Here is a 16,643-nt window from a genome sequence, read left to right on the forward strand (position 1 = left end):
ATTTTATCCGATGGGAAAACGATGAGAGCCAAATCTCGCGAGAGTGCGTTGCTCAGACAGAGACAGGTCTCAAACAAAGTTCATTTTCTCATAATCTGTGGGTCTGAAAATTGCCATTTTGGTGTCAGAATGTTCAGAAGGTTTGTGGCTTTTGAAAAATGGGTCCCATATTTACTTAGGTTACTATGGGGCGAAGGAATTGGTAATAATCTGTGCTCACGTTCACTTTTCCCATAGGACTCAATAGACTCAGGACCTGCTTCCGGTCTCCTAAAGGGGCGTGGCAGTCACGTGACACAGATACAGGAAACCGAACCGTAGTGGGCTGTCTCGTTTATTGAATGTCTCTGGCGGTACCTGCTGAGAAGCCGCTCCGTGCTCTCACTGAACAGATCAGCGCGCTCTTTGAAAACGCGCTCCCTTGGAGCGCACGGTTCTCCAAATCCTCCTCCAGTGCAAGATAAGCCATGGTACTTGTATTTTCTTTTCAGCTCGCCCTGCCAAAGCTGTCTTTTATAGCTTGTCACACCAATTATTCAAAATGTCTAAATTACTCATGGAGAATTTTTATTAATTGAGGAAACGGGGAACATGTGTGAAGTTTGAGATCGCTGAACACTGTGACTCTTTTAATGGGTTCTATTTGTAGTTTCACTGTTCTACCACTAGGTTTCGTGTGTACGCATGGTCGGAGTTGTGCTTGAATTTACACGCGTTCCTACGCACAGGTACATGTTGATAAATTCCATACTTTGCGTGGGAATGTTCTTACGCACACTTTACGCACATATCTGTGCGTACGAACGGTTGATAAATGAGGCCCCAGGACCTTGAAATGTTTCTTACGAAGCCTCTCCTTCGTTGCCCGGGCGATGTGTTTGGGATCTTTGTCCTGCTGAAAGACCCAGCCACGTTTCATCTTCAATGCCCTGCTGATGGAAGGAGGTTTTCACTCAAAATCTCACCATACATGGCCCCATTCATTCTTTCCCTTACACGGATCAGTCGTCCTGGTTCCTTTGAGGAAAAACATCCCCAAAGCATGATGTTTCCACCCCCGTGCTTCACAGGAGGGATGGTGTTCTGGATGAAACTCAGCTTTCTTTCTCCTCCAAACATGACAAGTTGTGTTTCTACCAAAAAGTTCTATTTTGGTTTCATCTGACCGTATAACATTCTCCCAATCCTCTTCTGCATCATCCAAATGCTCTCTAGCAAACTTCAGACGGGCCTGGACATGTACTAGCTTCAGCAGGGGGACATGTCTGGCACTGCAGGATCTGAGTCCCTGGCGGCGTAGTGTGTTACTGATGGTTCCTTTGTTACTTTGGTCCCAGCTCTCTGCAGGTCACTCACTAGGTCCCCATGTGGTTCTGGGATTTTTACTCACCGTTCTGGTGATCATTTTTACCCCACGGGGTGAGATCTTGTTGGAGCCCCAGATGGAGGGAGATTATCAGTGTCTTGTATGTCTTCCATTTTCTAATACTTGCTCCCACAGTTGATTTCTTCACACCAAGCTGCTTACCTATTGGAGATTCAGTCTTCCCAGCCTGGTGCAGGTCTACAATTTTGTTTCTCACGTCCTTTGACAGCTCTTTGGTCTTGGCCATAGTGGAGTTTGGAGTGAGACTGTTTGAGGTTGTGGACAGGTGTCTTTTATACTGATAACCAGTTAAAACAGGTGCCATTAATACAGGGAACGAGTGGAGGACAGAGGAGCCTCTTAAAGAAGAAGTTACAGCTCTGTGAAAGAAATCTTGCTTATTTGTAGGTGACCATATACTTATTTTACCGAAGAATTTACCAATTGATTCAGTAAAAATCCTACAATGTGATTTCCTGGATTCTTTCCCCCCATTCTGTCTCTCATAGTTGAAGTGAACCTATGATGAAAATTACAGGCCTCTCTCATCTTTTTAAGTGGGAGAACTTGCACAATTGGTAACTAAATACTTTTTTGCCCCACTGTATATATATATGTTAGAATAATTGTACTCCCCCGGCCCGGGGCCCAATGGGGCCCGGGCTGCATTGGGCAGATTTTTTTTTTTTTTTTGTGGCACCACTTGGTTCATATTAGGTATTAAGCATTGTATAATATGTTGTGCTGAGATTTTCACACTCACAGTTAACATTTAAACAAAAATTGAAAGTGAATCTCCAAATGTATTTTGGGTAAAATCGTTCGTCATCAACAGCCGTCTATCAACGTCATCATCGATCACTTGTCAACAGAGCAGTAATCCTACAGCCTAAACATGAGCAGGAGTTATAAACAGAAAAGTGGAGCGATAAAACGCAAAGAAAAAGAAAAAAGGGAGCAAGAAAAAGCCAAATTGCCCAAGCTAGATGCATATTTTGTTGGCCCTAATCCTCCTCCTGTGGGAGATGAAGCCGACGTTGTTAGCAGCGATTCATCCCCGTGCGAGTTCGGGGAGCGCAAGGCTCGCCGAGTACCTTCAAGTAGTAGTGAGTAGGCCACAATACTTCAGATTGAATTTGAACTTTTTTGTGAATTTATGGGCCGCCGGGCCAATTTTACTACACTACTGTCATTAGTGGAAGTGAATGTCAGATGGTGATTTCAGAACTATCTGGTGGCTATCCGTGCTGCTGAACTCCTACAAATGCCTTGAATTTGTGTCTGAAATGTATTCTTTTTATTAGGCTATGTTCTTGTTGTTCTTGTGGTTTGTTGGACTTTGTCATGTTATATCATTATATGAAGTGGGTTTCTGTGGTGCTGATAAATACAATCAAACGCTTTGGATTGTGTGTCAAATAGCGTGGCTTCAAGTGGCTGCTGGCCTGTGTGAGATGAATAACTGGATAGATGTATAAAGTCCGAAAAATATAATTTATTAAAAAAAGGTCAACAAAACAGGTTTCAAAATTCAAATGACCCTTTGTAGAAATTAAATCTTAAATATTTCACCTTCACCCTAAAGTGTGTTCCTGCAGCTAGAGACAACAGGTTCACGCACCTGAGTCCTAGCTGCGGACATTAAATTATATGTTACCCTGCTGCAAGTAAACATAATTATTCCAAAAAATGTTATTATTTTAACAAGTTTGAGAATTATCTTTCACAATATGTAATAGGCTATGTTCTGCTCTTACATCTGGTAATGCTTGTAAGCCCCGTTGTTGGGCATGTGTAGGCTAGGATAATGAGACGGGTATTTTTGCAGCCTGCAAAGGGCCCGGTCATATGCCCCGCCCCCTGGCCCGGCTCTGATATGTTCCGCTACTGAATTGAACATAAAGTAATCTCATCTTTACTCCAATTGCCTTTACATATAAACTAAGCTTGTTTGGTGTGTATGAACGACTAAAATTTGCAGAGTTTGTTTTGTAGAGAGAAGTCAGATAGCGCGACGGAAGTCATCAAAGTCATCAAAGAGCTATCTGTGCAAAACAAGAACTGCTCCCCCGGTTGAAGATACACCGTGCTGCTTCAAGGCCAAGGACGAGCAACATACATCAAATTGAAGATCATGAGTTGTGTAAACGTGAAGAGTTGCAGCTGTGTTTTCCCTCTCCCTTAGAGCTGCAACTCATATTGTAACTAAGGACCACCCTAAGGAAATAAAGAGAGAGGGGTCTGCAGAGTGGTAGGAGATTGTAACTGAACGCATCTCTGTCCGTTCTACTTATAGATATAATAGATACAATATAGATGGTTTACGTGTGTATTAACTTCAGTTCTCAGGAGGGAGCTGATGCTTGATGTTAAGCTGCCTGTCTACTCCTTGTACAAGCAGTACTTGAGTTGAGGGGGGATGAGGGGGGATGGCATCCCCCCCTGAAATAAAAATGGTCAAAATCATCCCCCCTGTAAAACTGTCATCCCCCCTTTCCTTGTCATTTCATCAATGAATGTGGTATTAATGCTATTTCAACATTTACAGTCATCACCAGAAAAATAACACCCGAAAAATAACTTATTTGACCATTTTTACCAGTTTCAAGCAGTGGTGTAAAGTAACGAAGTACAAGTAATTCGTTATTGTACTTAAGTAAGATTTTTGAGAATTTGTACTTTTATTGATACTTTCATTTTTCTGTACTTTTACTTTTACTTCGTTACATTTTCAAGGAAAAAATCGTACTTTTAATCCGCTATATTTAAAATTGGACACGTCGTTACTCGCTACAAATTAAAGAACAGCACAGCGGGGTCTGATTTATGGTTCCGCGTTACACCGGCGCAGAGCGACGGCGTAGGGTACGCGGCGACGCGCACCTACGCCGTAGCCTACGGCGTAGGGTGTGCGAGAAGGAGCCGCAGCTCCCGGGAGAGTTGCGGCGCAGAGGCGGGCCGGAAGGCCGGAGGAACCGCCGTCGCGTCGAGTACCGATGAGGACTGAAGCCTGAATTATGGTTCTGCGTTAAATCGACGCAGAGCCTCGCCGTAGGGTACCGGCGTTGGTGTAACGCGGAACCATAAATCAACCTTGAGCGGCAGCCGACGCGTGTCCATCATGGATGTATTATATAACGGTGTCCATGCGCACCATTCTTTGATTCCACCCCTTCTAAGGTGGTTTTGGCATTTAAAAGTTCAAAAGTCTCATCCTTTATCAGCTGGGGTTGCTTAATGTTGTCACTGCATACTACAGGCTGGGGGTAGACCTGTCAGCGGGGCCAATGGGGTACAGCAGCAGTGATGAGCAAAGGGAGAAATTAAAATGGGGTAATAAACGCTAAAGGGGTCAGAATAATATCACCATTATTTAGAGTTGTAAGCAAATTCTTGGATTCTTCATTTCTTTGCAATCCTTTTGAAAATAATTTTGTACTTTGAATTTTGTACTCTGTACTTTGTACTTTGTACTTTGTACTTTTTACTTTTGTACTTACGCTAAGTACATTTTACACCATGTACTTTTGGTACTTTATTATATTTAAGTTGAGGTACTTTTATACTTTTACTTAAGTAATTTTCTTAATGGGTACTTTTTACTTTTACTTAAGTAATTTTCAAGCAGAAAATTTGTACTTTTACTTAAGTACAATATTTTTGTACTTTTTCCACCTCTGGTTTCAAGTAAATTTTCACTTGAAATAAGTAGAAAAATCTGCCAGTGGGACAAGATTTATCTTCTCATTACAAGCAAAATAATCTTGTTCCACTGGCAGATTTTTCTACTTATTTCAATTGAAAATCTACTTGAAACAGGTGAAAATTGTTTGTTTTTTTTGCCAGTGATGAGTCTTGTTTTAAGTGTAATGAGATTTCATTACTAAAATGAGACATTTTAACTAGAAATAAGACAAATATTCTTGTTAAGATTTTGAGTTTTTGCAGGGATCCATTTTACTATATCCTGTGAAGGACAGAGTCATATTGATAAGTTCAGAAAACTGTTTTTTATTGTTGTGTTTTGATGTACTTGATGTAATCCCAGTGGGTATTTAAAGCTTACAGAAGGCTGCATTTAACTGCTGCTATGTCAGTCAGTGCTATTATTTGTAATATATTATATTATTTGTAATCAACACAAATTATCTGTCCCCATATGATAAAATCCACCATCCCCCCGGATTTTTTTTTACGACTCGAGTACTGTGTACAAGTAATAAAATTGTGGAATCTAACCTCTCACTATCTTGTGTCTTCATTCATGCCCATGCATAGTTAGAATGCAGGAACAGATTTTTCCAACAGTCTACCTTTCAAATAACTTCATAAGCTTCAAACAGTCCATGATTCAGCAGTTTGAGTCATCAGCAAAACCGTTGCATTTCACCATATCACCCCAGTCCTACAGCAAAGTCTGCACACTGGGTCCCAATTAAATTAAGAATGAAATTCAAAATCCTCCTGCACACATTCAAGGCCAATCCACTATCTCAAGTCTGCTCATCTGCCAGATGTCCTTTGCACTGCCATTCCCTCCCGCTCCTTCAGGTCAACCTTGAGGCTGGGCACACAAAGAGTCTGCCCTTTATGCTGGAAACTGAAACAGTGTCAACATGTCACAAAAGTGTCAGTATTTGAACAATTATAGCAGAAATATTGATCTGAGACCAGTCCAGAGTCAGGGACACAATCCAGAGCTCGGTCTAGGGCCTGGTTTAAGGTATTGGTCAGTAAAAGGTAGGGGTGTAACAATATATCGTGCCACGAAATTTCGCGATACAAAAACGTCACAATACGTGTCGTGGAGGTGACAAACTGTATCGCGATATTGGGTTATTAATATGAATCTATTGTGTCGACTAGAAACGCCCATCCGACCGCGCGTGCCGACTGTGGCTCGACCCGCGGACCAAAATCTGACTCCGCTCAGAAGAAACTAGTACCGTTTTGGTCCCGATCACGGGACTCTTGCAGGGTTTTGAGCTCTCAACTTTTACTTATGTAAGGCTGGTGTAGACTAGAGTTAAGCCTTACCTTATTAAATTAAACCTTTTTAGTAGGATAAACACGGGGACAACTTCTGCTGAGTTCCAGTGTACTTTAATGTCCCTCAACAGTGTAGGATTTTAGAACATCAACACAGCAGCTAGTGCCGTACTGTGGCGTATCACTCCGCCCAATCTAAAACAGACTAATCACTACAGATAAACTGACTAGTGTCATTATAGTCCCTGATTTACATCAGAATATAAAGAATATATTTATAAAATAATGAACCCTGAATTACCAAAATAATCTTCTTAACTAAAATAAATCTCCTCTTGAAAAGAAAAAAGTCAAATCATACATGAGAGAAACTTTTACTTTTACTTGTATGAAACTGAAAATGCATAATGCAAACCTGACATTTACTTTTAGTTCAGTTTGTGGAAAATGGTTGGCCTGGCTTTCTCTTTAAAACTTAAACAGATATAAAGCATTACAAACTGTAACAATAGGGCAAATGCACAGCATTGTTTTGTATTTTGTGTCCTTCAAATAAAAGACCATTTTTTTCCAGTCATATGTTCCTCATTCAAGGTTGTTAAAAAAATACTGCTATAATATCGTATCGTATCGTTATTGTGACCTCAATATCGTGTATCGTACCGTATCGTGAGATTAGTGTATCGTTACACCCCTAGTAAAAGGTGGAACTGAACCTATACGTTTTTGCACTATGGACCAACGTAGGCAGGGTATGTTTTTATTTGAGACTGGGTTGATTATTAACCATTATTAACCATGGGTATAATCTTAAATATTTTCTTCCTAATCACACCAAAACTGTTAACTTCTCCTCAATATTGATACCTGAACAAAACTTGTGTCAAAACCAGTAAAGTAAATTTTCAGCATTCTGGACATTACACACATGGACAAATCTGCTGGTACATTGTCCAGGACATTTTCATGACCAAAAAGCGGTAGTATGGATGTGGAATTGTTCTACAGCTTCAGTATTCTGATGCTCGTCTGAAAAGCACACTGTTGCCGATTTAGGTGAACAATTCTGCTCTACAATTCTCTATTTACAAAGAAATACTGGATAAAGTAAGCAAAGAAAAAATTCTGGAATGCATCGTTGTACGTACATGTTTAATGCAATGCCATGACAGACAAACTGCCAAGCGAAGGAGAAGAATAAAAAAAGTACTGCAGTTGTTTTCAAACACACATATTGATTTTGCCAAAATGGAGTACATAATATGCAGTATGCGAAAAATATTGCACAATCGGCATTATGCAAAAAGTGCCCTGATTGTTACTTCCCAAACCTCCAGTGTACAACTGAGCAGGTTACCACATATATTTTAGCCCATAATGCAATTGATCAGCAGAATATCAGCAAATCCTGGTTCCCCTCGAACCTGGTTCCCCTATAAACTTCCAAACACTAAATACTGACAAAATAGAAATCCTTCAGTATTTGGAGATGCCACTTCAGAGATCAGGACCTTGAGGATGGGCAAACACGACAGGTTCAAGTGAAGGCCCTGAGTCAGGGATTATTGGGTCTTATTCTGGGATAGGACTAGATATTGATTAGGCACAAGGAGTGGAGCAATACCTGGGTCATTGTTGGCGATTGGGAGGCAAGTATTTTCTGATAGTATTTTTTTTTCTAATACTGATTCAGTAGTTTTCCGGTATGATATTTTAGTTCTGTCAGTTTCGAGTTCTTTCAGTAACTAATGTTTTTTAAGCCTATCAACAAATTTGTCTAGAGGTTCAAGACATGATTGATACAAAACACTAATTTATTTTTGAAGTTTTTTTGAAGAAGCTGCTTTCAGATTTAAGTTATTGCAGAGAACATTCTGGCTTTGTTTCATTTTCGTTAAAATGTTTATACTGCAATATCTTTTTTTTTTGTTTGTTTGTTTTGTATTTTGGAAAAACCTATTAAATGCTCTTTAATATGTTGTTTCCAACTTGGTGAATAACTGGACTGAAACTGAGTGTCTAAGTTACCAAGAATGAGATTTGAGAGAGGGTCACAACATACATGAGGTGACAATGAAATACAGGAAGCATAATGATTTTAAGGCATAAACGAAGATTCATTCTTACCAACAACATCTTTAAGGTCAGTGTTAATCTTTTTTGAGCGGAACAGTCTGTACATTTAGTCAGGCCAAGGCTGTATTTAGTCTTAAAGTCTGTTTTGTTTTTTTACTTGCAAGGATGACTCCGCCCACGAACAGTCCCTCTGAAAAACAGAAGCGCGCAAAAGCAGATAAGTCCCATACAGAGTCATCCTGCAGGGAAACAGCTTAAATCCACTTCTCACCAGCCGTCCAGTAAAAGGTGGGACATCAGCCTCAAGAGTTTCTGTAAGTTTATCAACTCTCTTCATGTTAAAACTGATATAAATTCTCTCATGAATGCGATGCTTCAAACATTTTCATACTGAACTGAGTTTAGAAAAATTAAATTATGAACTTCCTTATAGTAGGCTTTTGATGTGATTCATCCTGTGGTCATTTTTGGAGTATTTTTTTTCCCCCCCATACAGTATTTAGATATATTGCAGCATATTTCAACCGTTGAAATTATTGTTTGAAATTCTCATAAAATCTATAGCTGATTTTTATGTGATATTTGCACTGTTTTTAACTCTGGTGTAGATTATCAATCATACCTGGCATGGTAACTCTCACAAAGGTCCGAAACAAAGCAGCTGAGCTGAATGTGCGTTTCTTTTGTGCGGATTTTGTGCGGATGTGCATGATTTCGAGTCTTGAGTTTAAATGCAAGATGCAAGATGCAAGATGCAAAACGCCGACCATCACCGGTTCCCATGGGTGATATGTGGTCATGCCAGCAGCTCCTCTCACATGACTGTCAACCCGGAGCACAATGTTTTCAACCGCTTTGCAGCAAATGACGGCATCCGCTATTACACGGTGTTTTTGAGATAAAAGCTAAATGTTATGGGAAATAATGTCAGTGTGAATGAACAAAACAGTCATAGTGAGTAAAGATGAACTGTATTTACTTAAAAAATGCATAATTACAATATATGAGAATAATACAGTAAATTATATATATATATATATATATATATATATATATATATATATATATATATATATATATATATATGTGTGTGTGTGTGTGTGTGTGTGTGTGTGTGTGCGTGCGCGTGCGTGCGTGCGTGCGTGCGTGCGTGCGTGCGTGCGTGTGTGTGTGTGTGTGTGTAAACCAGGACTTTTCATTTTATCACTTTGTCGATGAAATTGTAAAATAGCAATTATACATGATTTTTGGTAAGTGATATTGCCAGTTGGGATAGACCTACTATTAGTTTAAAGTGGAATGAGTCTGTGGAAACCAGGAGTTTTTATTTCATAACTTTGTCAAAATAGTGATAATATAGCATTTATACATGATTTGTATTGCACTTTATTTTGAAATACCACATTAGATTTGGTTGAAACTTGGTGATTGGCACTCCCAGATGGTATACTATAAGTTTGAAAAGGAATGAGTCTGTGGAAACCTGAACATTTTATTTTAATAACTAGCTTTCATCTTATGTCAATGCCAATTATTTTTTAACAGAGCATTTGTCTAGGATTTATTGTGAATTTTACTTTGAAAAACATCTAATTCAGCGGCTATTGTAAAGACATTGGGCCTCCTTTTTGTCTTTTATTCATATGACACCCATATAAACAAACAGATATATAATTTACTATATAATAATATAGTAAATATAATTCCGCATAACATTTGGCTTTTATTTTGTAAATGGCATATAATAGCAGCAACTGTAATTTCGATAGTAAAGCAGCACAAAAATCTTTAAGAGGGCTGGCCTGACAATCGTCTGAGAAGAGAGTGCTGATGGCTCTCTTAAAAGCGCTGTTAACGTTGTTGTACCTGTTTTCAGTCAAGGTGCGTCAATACCTGGCTGAAGGAAAGACTGCACCTGTTTTTTCTTAGGCATTTGAAAGAGAAACCGTTTTCATGGTGAGGGATGTGAGGGAGTAGATAAGATATCAGGCAAACTTTCAGAAACGACATGCGTCTGTGTCAAAGATAACCGCAATGCAAATCCTTCTGTAAGATGTATGCAAATAGAAATGTACTTTATATACACAGCACTTTACAAGAACCTTTCGGTGTACCAAAGTCCTTTACAGCAGGTAATAAATAAAAAGGAGGATGAGTAGCCTAAAAACCATCAAAACAATGAAAGAACAATGAAAAACAATAAAATAAAACAAAATCTAATGAGATAAAATAACATAACAGGCATGGTAGTTAACAGACATGGATTTATAGAGTGAGAAGACTTGACTTTTAGGGACACTGAGTTTATAGGTGTAATTTTGGGTTTCTATTATCAGTGTTTTGTTTTTAGTTTAGTTTTTAATCACAAACATGAGGTCTTGAACTCCTGGGAGGGATATGTTCACAGGTGATGGTACAGTATTAACCAGAGTCTCAAAATCAAATGCACCCTTTTGTCAGTAAAAGCTTCCAGTTTAATAAGTTACAGCCAGTTTGTTGTTGACAATTAACGTTTAAAAGTTCCCCTCAAATGATATTGGCCGGGTTTCCCAGATCAGTTAAGTAGTTCTTAACAGCGAAAGACTTCTTTCAAACCTTCTTAAGGAGCCTGTGAAAGAAAATCGCGTTTCCCAGAGTTGCTCTTAGGTTAAGTATCTCTTTCATTAAGAAGGAAATGAAAGATGCTGCTGACCCAGTCTTTACAACCATCTTAGTGAACAAAGACTCACAGATCCAGCCGCGTCAGGCAAATCAATATCACACCAAGCAATGAGATATTAAAACAATGCACCCCGCACAAATTTTTTATCTATTTTATACTTTAGATTTATATTGTTTAGCATTTATTGGTGACAGCAAAGGGGGAAAAAAAAAGAAAAATAAGGAATAACAAGTGTGTTCCTGTATATGCTTTATGCATTACGCACAAATAAAACGATCATCATGAATATCATTTATTTGATAATTTGGCTGCTATACAGCATGTTCTCGCTGCAAATCAACCGCGTCGCCGTGCGCGAAGCAGAACGGTTTTTATGAACGCATTCGTGCGTCAGCACTTCAGTCCCCTGGACGTGCTGTCGGACCGGGCTGTCCAGGCAGCCGTGACACCGATCCTCCTGCCGTGCGCGAGCCCGAGCGCACCTATGTGATGACAGGGAAGCAGCAGCTGAAGAACAGGAGCCTTTGATGAATCATTCATTACAGTCTCAAATATAATCAATGGTGTCGGTTTGTATTAAAGAATATTTTTGCCCAGAAGAAAAAAGAGCGAAGACAACGACCCATAACTATTTTCTTCTCTTGAAAAAACCCACCTGCACCGCGGGGTTTAGGATAAAAAGACGCTACAGAGTCGGGATGCAGCATCATTCAGAAGAGGAGGAATACGTGCGAGGCGGTGCTGATCTCTGCAATTAGAATCTATAATTGTAAAAAGAATTTCACTTATCACGGGTTCTTTTTGGAACATAACCCCTGCGAAAAACCAGGGATTGCTGTAATTCCACGTTGTGATTTGCGAAACTCGCCTTCTCTTGGCTCATGTTTTTGAACACACACACACGCCCACCACGTTTCCTCCCGGTCTCTGCGTGTGGGGAAAAAAAGCCTCACTGTAGCCAGAAATAACGGAGTAACGCACCGTTTGGATGAAAAAGGGTCATTGAATTATATTTATCATCTTAATTTTTCATTATAACGCACAGGCAGCAGGGAATTAGTGCGTTAGGCAGCAGTGCTGCGTGTGAAAATGCGCTGATAGTGATCGGTGATCGATTTGCCTGGCATCGATTGATTTAGTTTCAGAACCGGACAGCTCCTCCAAAGAGCTTCTGAAAGAGCGAAACTAAAGAACTGTGTTAAGAAGTCATCTGGGAAACACCCGTATCTTAGGGTTCTCTCTTAAGTGAAACCTTCTTTGAACCTCTCTTAAGTCCTTAAGAGAGGTCGGATCTGGGAAACCCGGCCATTGTATCATGTTCAATCTCAGATGTGTAATTCCTCTCCACTTCTGTTCCAGGTCTGGAGTCACTCACCTCAACCTAAATGGAAGGGACAAGGTTGTCCAGAATGATAGCGTTCTTCATTGCACTTGTTTACTTTACCTTCATTGCCTCCTTCTTAGTAAACTTAGTCAAATGGAAAACACCCAGAACGAGCATGCCTGCCCCGAAGCCACATGGAAGTTCTTGCCCAATCCTGATCTCTGATCAGACCATCACTCCACTGAATAACACCAAGCACTTACTGGTGTCGGCTTACATGGACCAGAGAAAGAAAGAGTTCGACATACGCATCATTGGCATATTTAAACGAGACTCCATCCAACCTCTTCACTGCCTTTTCTGCTGTGTTAGCAGTTTGAGTGAAACTACTCCAGCCACGGTTTTACCCCACTCGGACCACTTTGGTTTCCCCTTCGGTGCTACGGATGTCGTGTGTCGGATTCCTCCGAAGTGCGACGACGCGACACATGTCACTCTTGTGACTGAAGCCAAAGTGGAGGAGCGATTCAACCATATTTGGCTTCCAATAAGAAACAAAAAGGAAGAGAGAAGGTTCAACTTCACTGTCTGCATCTCCAGCCTGTTTGGAAACTACAGCAATGTCCTTCAGTATGCACAAACTCTGGAGATGTACAGGTCAGCAGCAGCAACACCTGAAAGGGTTCAAAATGGACAAAATCCACTTCTCTTTGATTATATTCTTTCTAAATGGCATTTCGATTGTAGTATTTTTGCAGTGCAAATGTGGAAAACACTTCTTTCTTTTTAATTAAGGGTTGTTAAAACGACGTTTTGTCCCAGGTTACTTGGTGTGGACAGGGTGGTGATCTACAACACCAGCTGCAGCGCGGACCTTGACCGCCTTTTGCAGAGTTACAGCAAAGAAGGTTTTGTGGAAATAGTTCCTTGGCCCATCGACAAGCACCTGAAGCCATCTCGTGGCTGGAAGTTCCCCGAACATGGAGGGGACCTGCATTACTTTGGCCAGCTCGTAAAGCTTAACGAATGCATCTACAGATCCATGGAGCGCTCACGCTATGTCCTGTTGAACGACATAGACGAGATCATAACGCCATACCAGCACGATAACTTGATATCTCTGATGAGGAACCTGGAAAAATCACATAAAAATGTGAGTTATACCTAAGCTGCACTTTTTTATGAATAAATGTCATTCATCCTCCAACTTTCCAATCATATCCCCATCCTGCAGGTTGGAGTGTTCCTCATTGAGAACCACATCTTTCCCACAGAGCACATTGAGCCAAGTCACAGGTTTCACCTTCGTCAGTGGGCTAGAATTCCCACTGTTAATATCCTGGAGCACATCCACAGGGAAGACCCTGACAGACATGTGTACCATCCATACAAGATGATAGTTCAGCCAAGGTAGGGCGAAGAGCTCCTCACTCAGGTCTAACTTTAACTAGGTTCCCCTCTTTCCTGAAATAAAAGCTGGGCTTTCAAGAAAGCTCTCCAACATGATGTGTTAAAAAAAACATACATTTTATCGTATCATGTTTCTGAAATAATCATGCAGTTTTTGATTTTATTGGATTCATCATATATCAGTGTAACATATGTGTATCCTCTGGGGGTGACATTTAATTTAATAACTTTGAACAACTTTCTGCTGTTGTGTGTAGTTTGCGTATAAATCTTTCACTGTGAAAGCGCCACCAGGAACTGATAAGTTACTACCTATTTAAACTTTGAACGGGTGCAAATTTTTCAGTTACACTGTTGAATATGTCATTTATTCAACGGGCCACGGAAGAAGAATGAAGAATCAAGAAGAATGATCATTTTAACTCTGCATATGACAATAAATTGAATTGAACGTTTCCTTTTATGTGCAACTAGATATTTATGAGATTACTGAAAACCTCAGTGCACCAGTTACACCACTATTCCAGTTTTATGGAGTATGAATGTGGATTTACTGCAACAGAAGATAACTTGTGAAGATAACCGGTTAGTTGGCTATCAAGTTAATCATTTGTTCGCATGTTAGTCGGTTCCTTTATCCATCTTCCTTTCACAGTGCAGTTTCTCCGCTAAATCTATTTGCAAAAGTTGAACATTTTTAGTAGCCCAGAAGTCTAGATGTAGAGCCGGTAAATTTAAATTTGCTAGATCTTCCTAAATGTTGGTCTGATTAATCAGAAAACATTTTCATGTAGTTCAGGCTATTTCTAAAGTTGAAAAGGCTGTAAGGTTGGGTTTTATACATCTTCAATGGATTACATTGATTTACTAATGACTTGCATGCAGTCAGCGCACTCTTCAAATTCAGGATGTTGTTCAAATCCAAAGTTGTTCTGGTTTTCTTCAGAAACCTTTTCAGATTTTTTTTTTCTAAAGGCTGAAAATTAAATATTGTAAGAGGAAAACAGGAGAATCAGAAGTAGACATGAACCTAAGTTTAAGGATTTACAAGATGGTTTTTGAGACAGCGCTATGTTGGACACATTTTTTCAATGATTTTACTACTCTGGTAAATGTCTCTTGAGATAATATACATATTTTTTAATTTATTAAAAAAGTAAATAGAAACTTTACAAAAAAATTACAGGGAGGTGCAATCAAACTTCTTCCAAGCCCTATTTTTTGCTTTTTAAAAAGAAAATAATTGTAACATTTAGAAAATGCCTGGTTGCAGGCAATTATTTAGATTTTCATTCGACTGAACTCCGTTCTGTTTCTGCATCACAGGTCGGTGGTACAGACTTCAGTGCATGAGGTGCTTCAGATATTTGGAGAACAGTACCATGTTCCTTCAGAAGTCTGTCGGATCATTCACGTCCGCGGGGCCCTGCGCAAATCACTGACGTTGGAGCAGCTTCATGAGGACAGACGACTTTGGGATTTCCAGGAAAAACTCATTCCCAATGTTGACATGGTGCTGAAGAGAGCAGGGCTGCTGGCACCAGAGGACAACAGGACAACAGACAACAGAGGGACGGATCAGAGCAACAAAAGAGGAGGCTAGGAAAGTAGAAGCTGAGAGGGAATGTGCACCTTCTGAGCCCCTGCTAACATGAGCTGAGAGCTCTGTTTAGGAGGAAGGGCGTGTTTGTCGCTGACGTTAATTTGTTGATGTAACAGCAAAACATTCAGGGATTTAATGTTCTGTGTGTGTTGTTTATGTGCAGAGAGGTTTTCATTATATCCAACATTTAATTTATGATCATAAATGTGTGTTTTACAGGTTATCCAGCTCAGATTTCATTTTCAAGTTCTGCAGTTTTACATTAACCCTGTAATGTCGGATTTATCACCTTTGATGCCTGAATTTCTGAGAATGATCTACCAAGTTTTATACAATCAAAACAAAATTGAACATATCATAAGATGGCTAAAAAAAACCTCCAGCAGAACCAGACCCAACTGCCATCAGACAAATCCAGGAACAGCCTGATTAATGATAATGACTTGAAATAGTCCAGCTGTGAGGAAACAAACATGTACAAGTTTTTCTGCGTTTCTGAGACATGCAGAACGTTCCTAATTTCAGCGATTTTATGAAGGTAAATGTATAACAGTAGAAATTTATATGAAAAATAAAAAGAATGTAATTATAACCTGCATCTATAGAACAGCAGGATATAATCTAGAAACCTTTACGGGGTGGTTTGAGGAGACATACTGTATGCAGCTTCTTCAACTCAGAAGGTCTTGACGCATTTGTCATAATAAATCATGACATATGAATTAAAAAAAACTGGGGCATTATGGTACCGGGGGAGATGTTTTACACTGGATGAAAAGTTATTTAAGCAACAGGCAACAATTTGTGAAAATAGGTGACTTTCAATCATCATGCTTGGATGTTGTATGTGGTGTCCCCCAGAGGTCATAAACTCTTTTTTCTATACATAAATGATGTGTAAATGTTCAAAAATGTTTCTGTTTGCTGATGATTCAAATATTTCCTGTTCAGGGGAGAATTTACAGCAGCTTATGGAGGAAATCCCCTCAGAACTGAACAAATTGTGGTTTGATATGAATAAACTTGAATTTGGACAAAACAATGTTTATGTTGTTTGGAGTTCCTGAGTTGAAATTATAACAAACTAATTTTGTTAATTCCAGATTATTGTTTTTATGAAAATCTGACATTAATTCTCTAACATTCAGCAATATCTAAACTTTACTCTTAGTCAGCTGGGCTTTTTTGCTACATAAATGGATTGGGCCTGCTT

General features: G+C 39.5%; 1 protein-coding gene across 1 annotated transcript; it reads left to right on the forward strand.

Annotated features, from left to right (window-relative positions):
• The first annotated feature begins 8,668 nt into the window (after positions 1 to 8,668).
• Positions 8,669 to 16,429, forward strand: LOC133462686 (uncharacterized). The gene is made up of 5 exons (XM_061744058.1): positions 8,669 to 8,745; positions 12,453 to 13,074; positions 13,240 to 13,570; positions 13,652 to 13,827; positions 15,154 to 16,429. Exons 2-5 carry the CDS (start codon positions 12,479 to 12,481, stop codon positions 15,428 to 15,430), a joined length of 1,380 nt encoding a protein of 459 aa, XP_061600042.1. The 5' UTR covers positions 8,669 to 8,745; positions 12,453 to 12,478; the 3' UTR covers positions 15,431 to 16,429.
• Positions 16,430 to 16,643: the final 214 nt, after the last annotated feature.

This window comes from Cololabis saira, chromosome 16, assembly GCF_033807715.1.
Source record: "Cololabis saira isolate AMF1-May2022 chromosome 16, fColSai1.1, whole genome shotgun sequence".
In the NCBI taxonomy this organism is placed as follows: domain Eukaryota; kingdom Metazoa; phylum Chordata; class Actinopteri; order Beloniformes; family Belonidae; genus Cololabis; species Cololabis saira.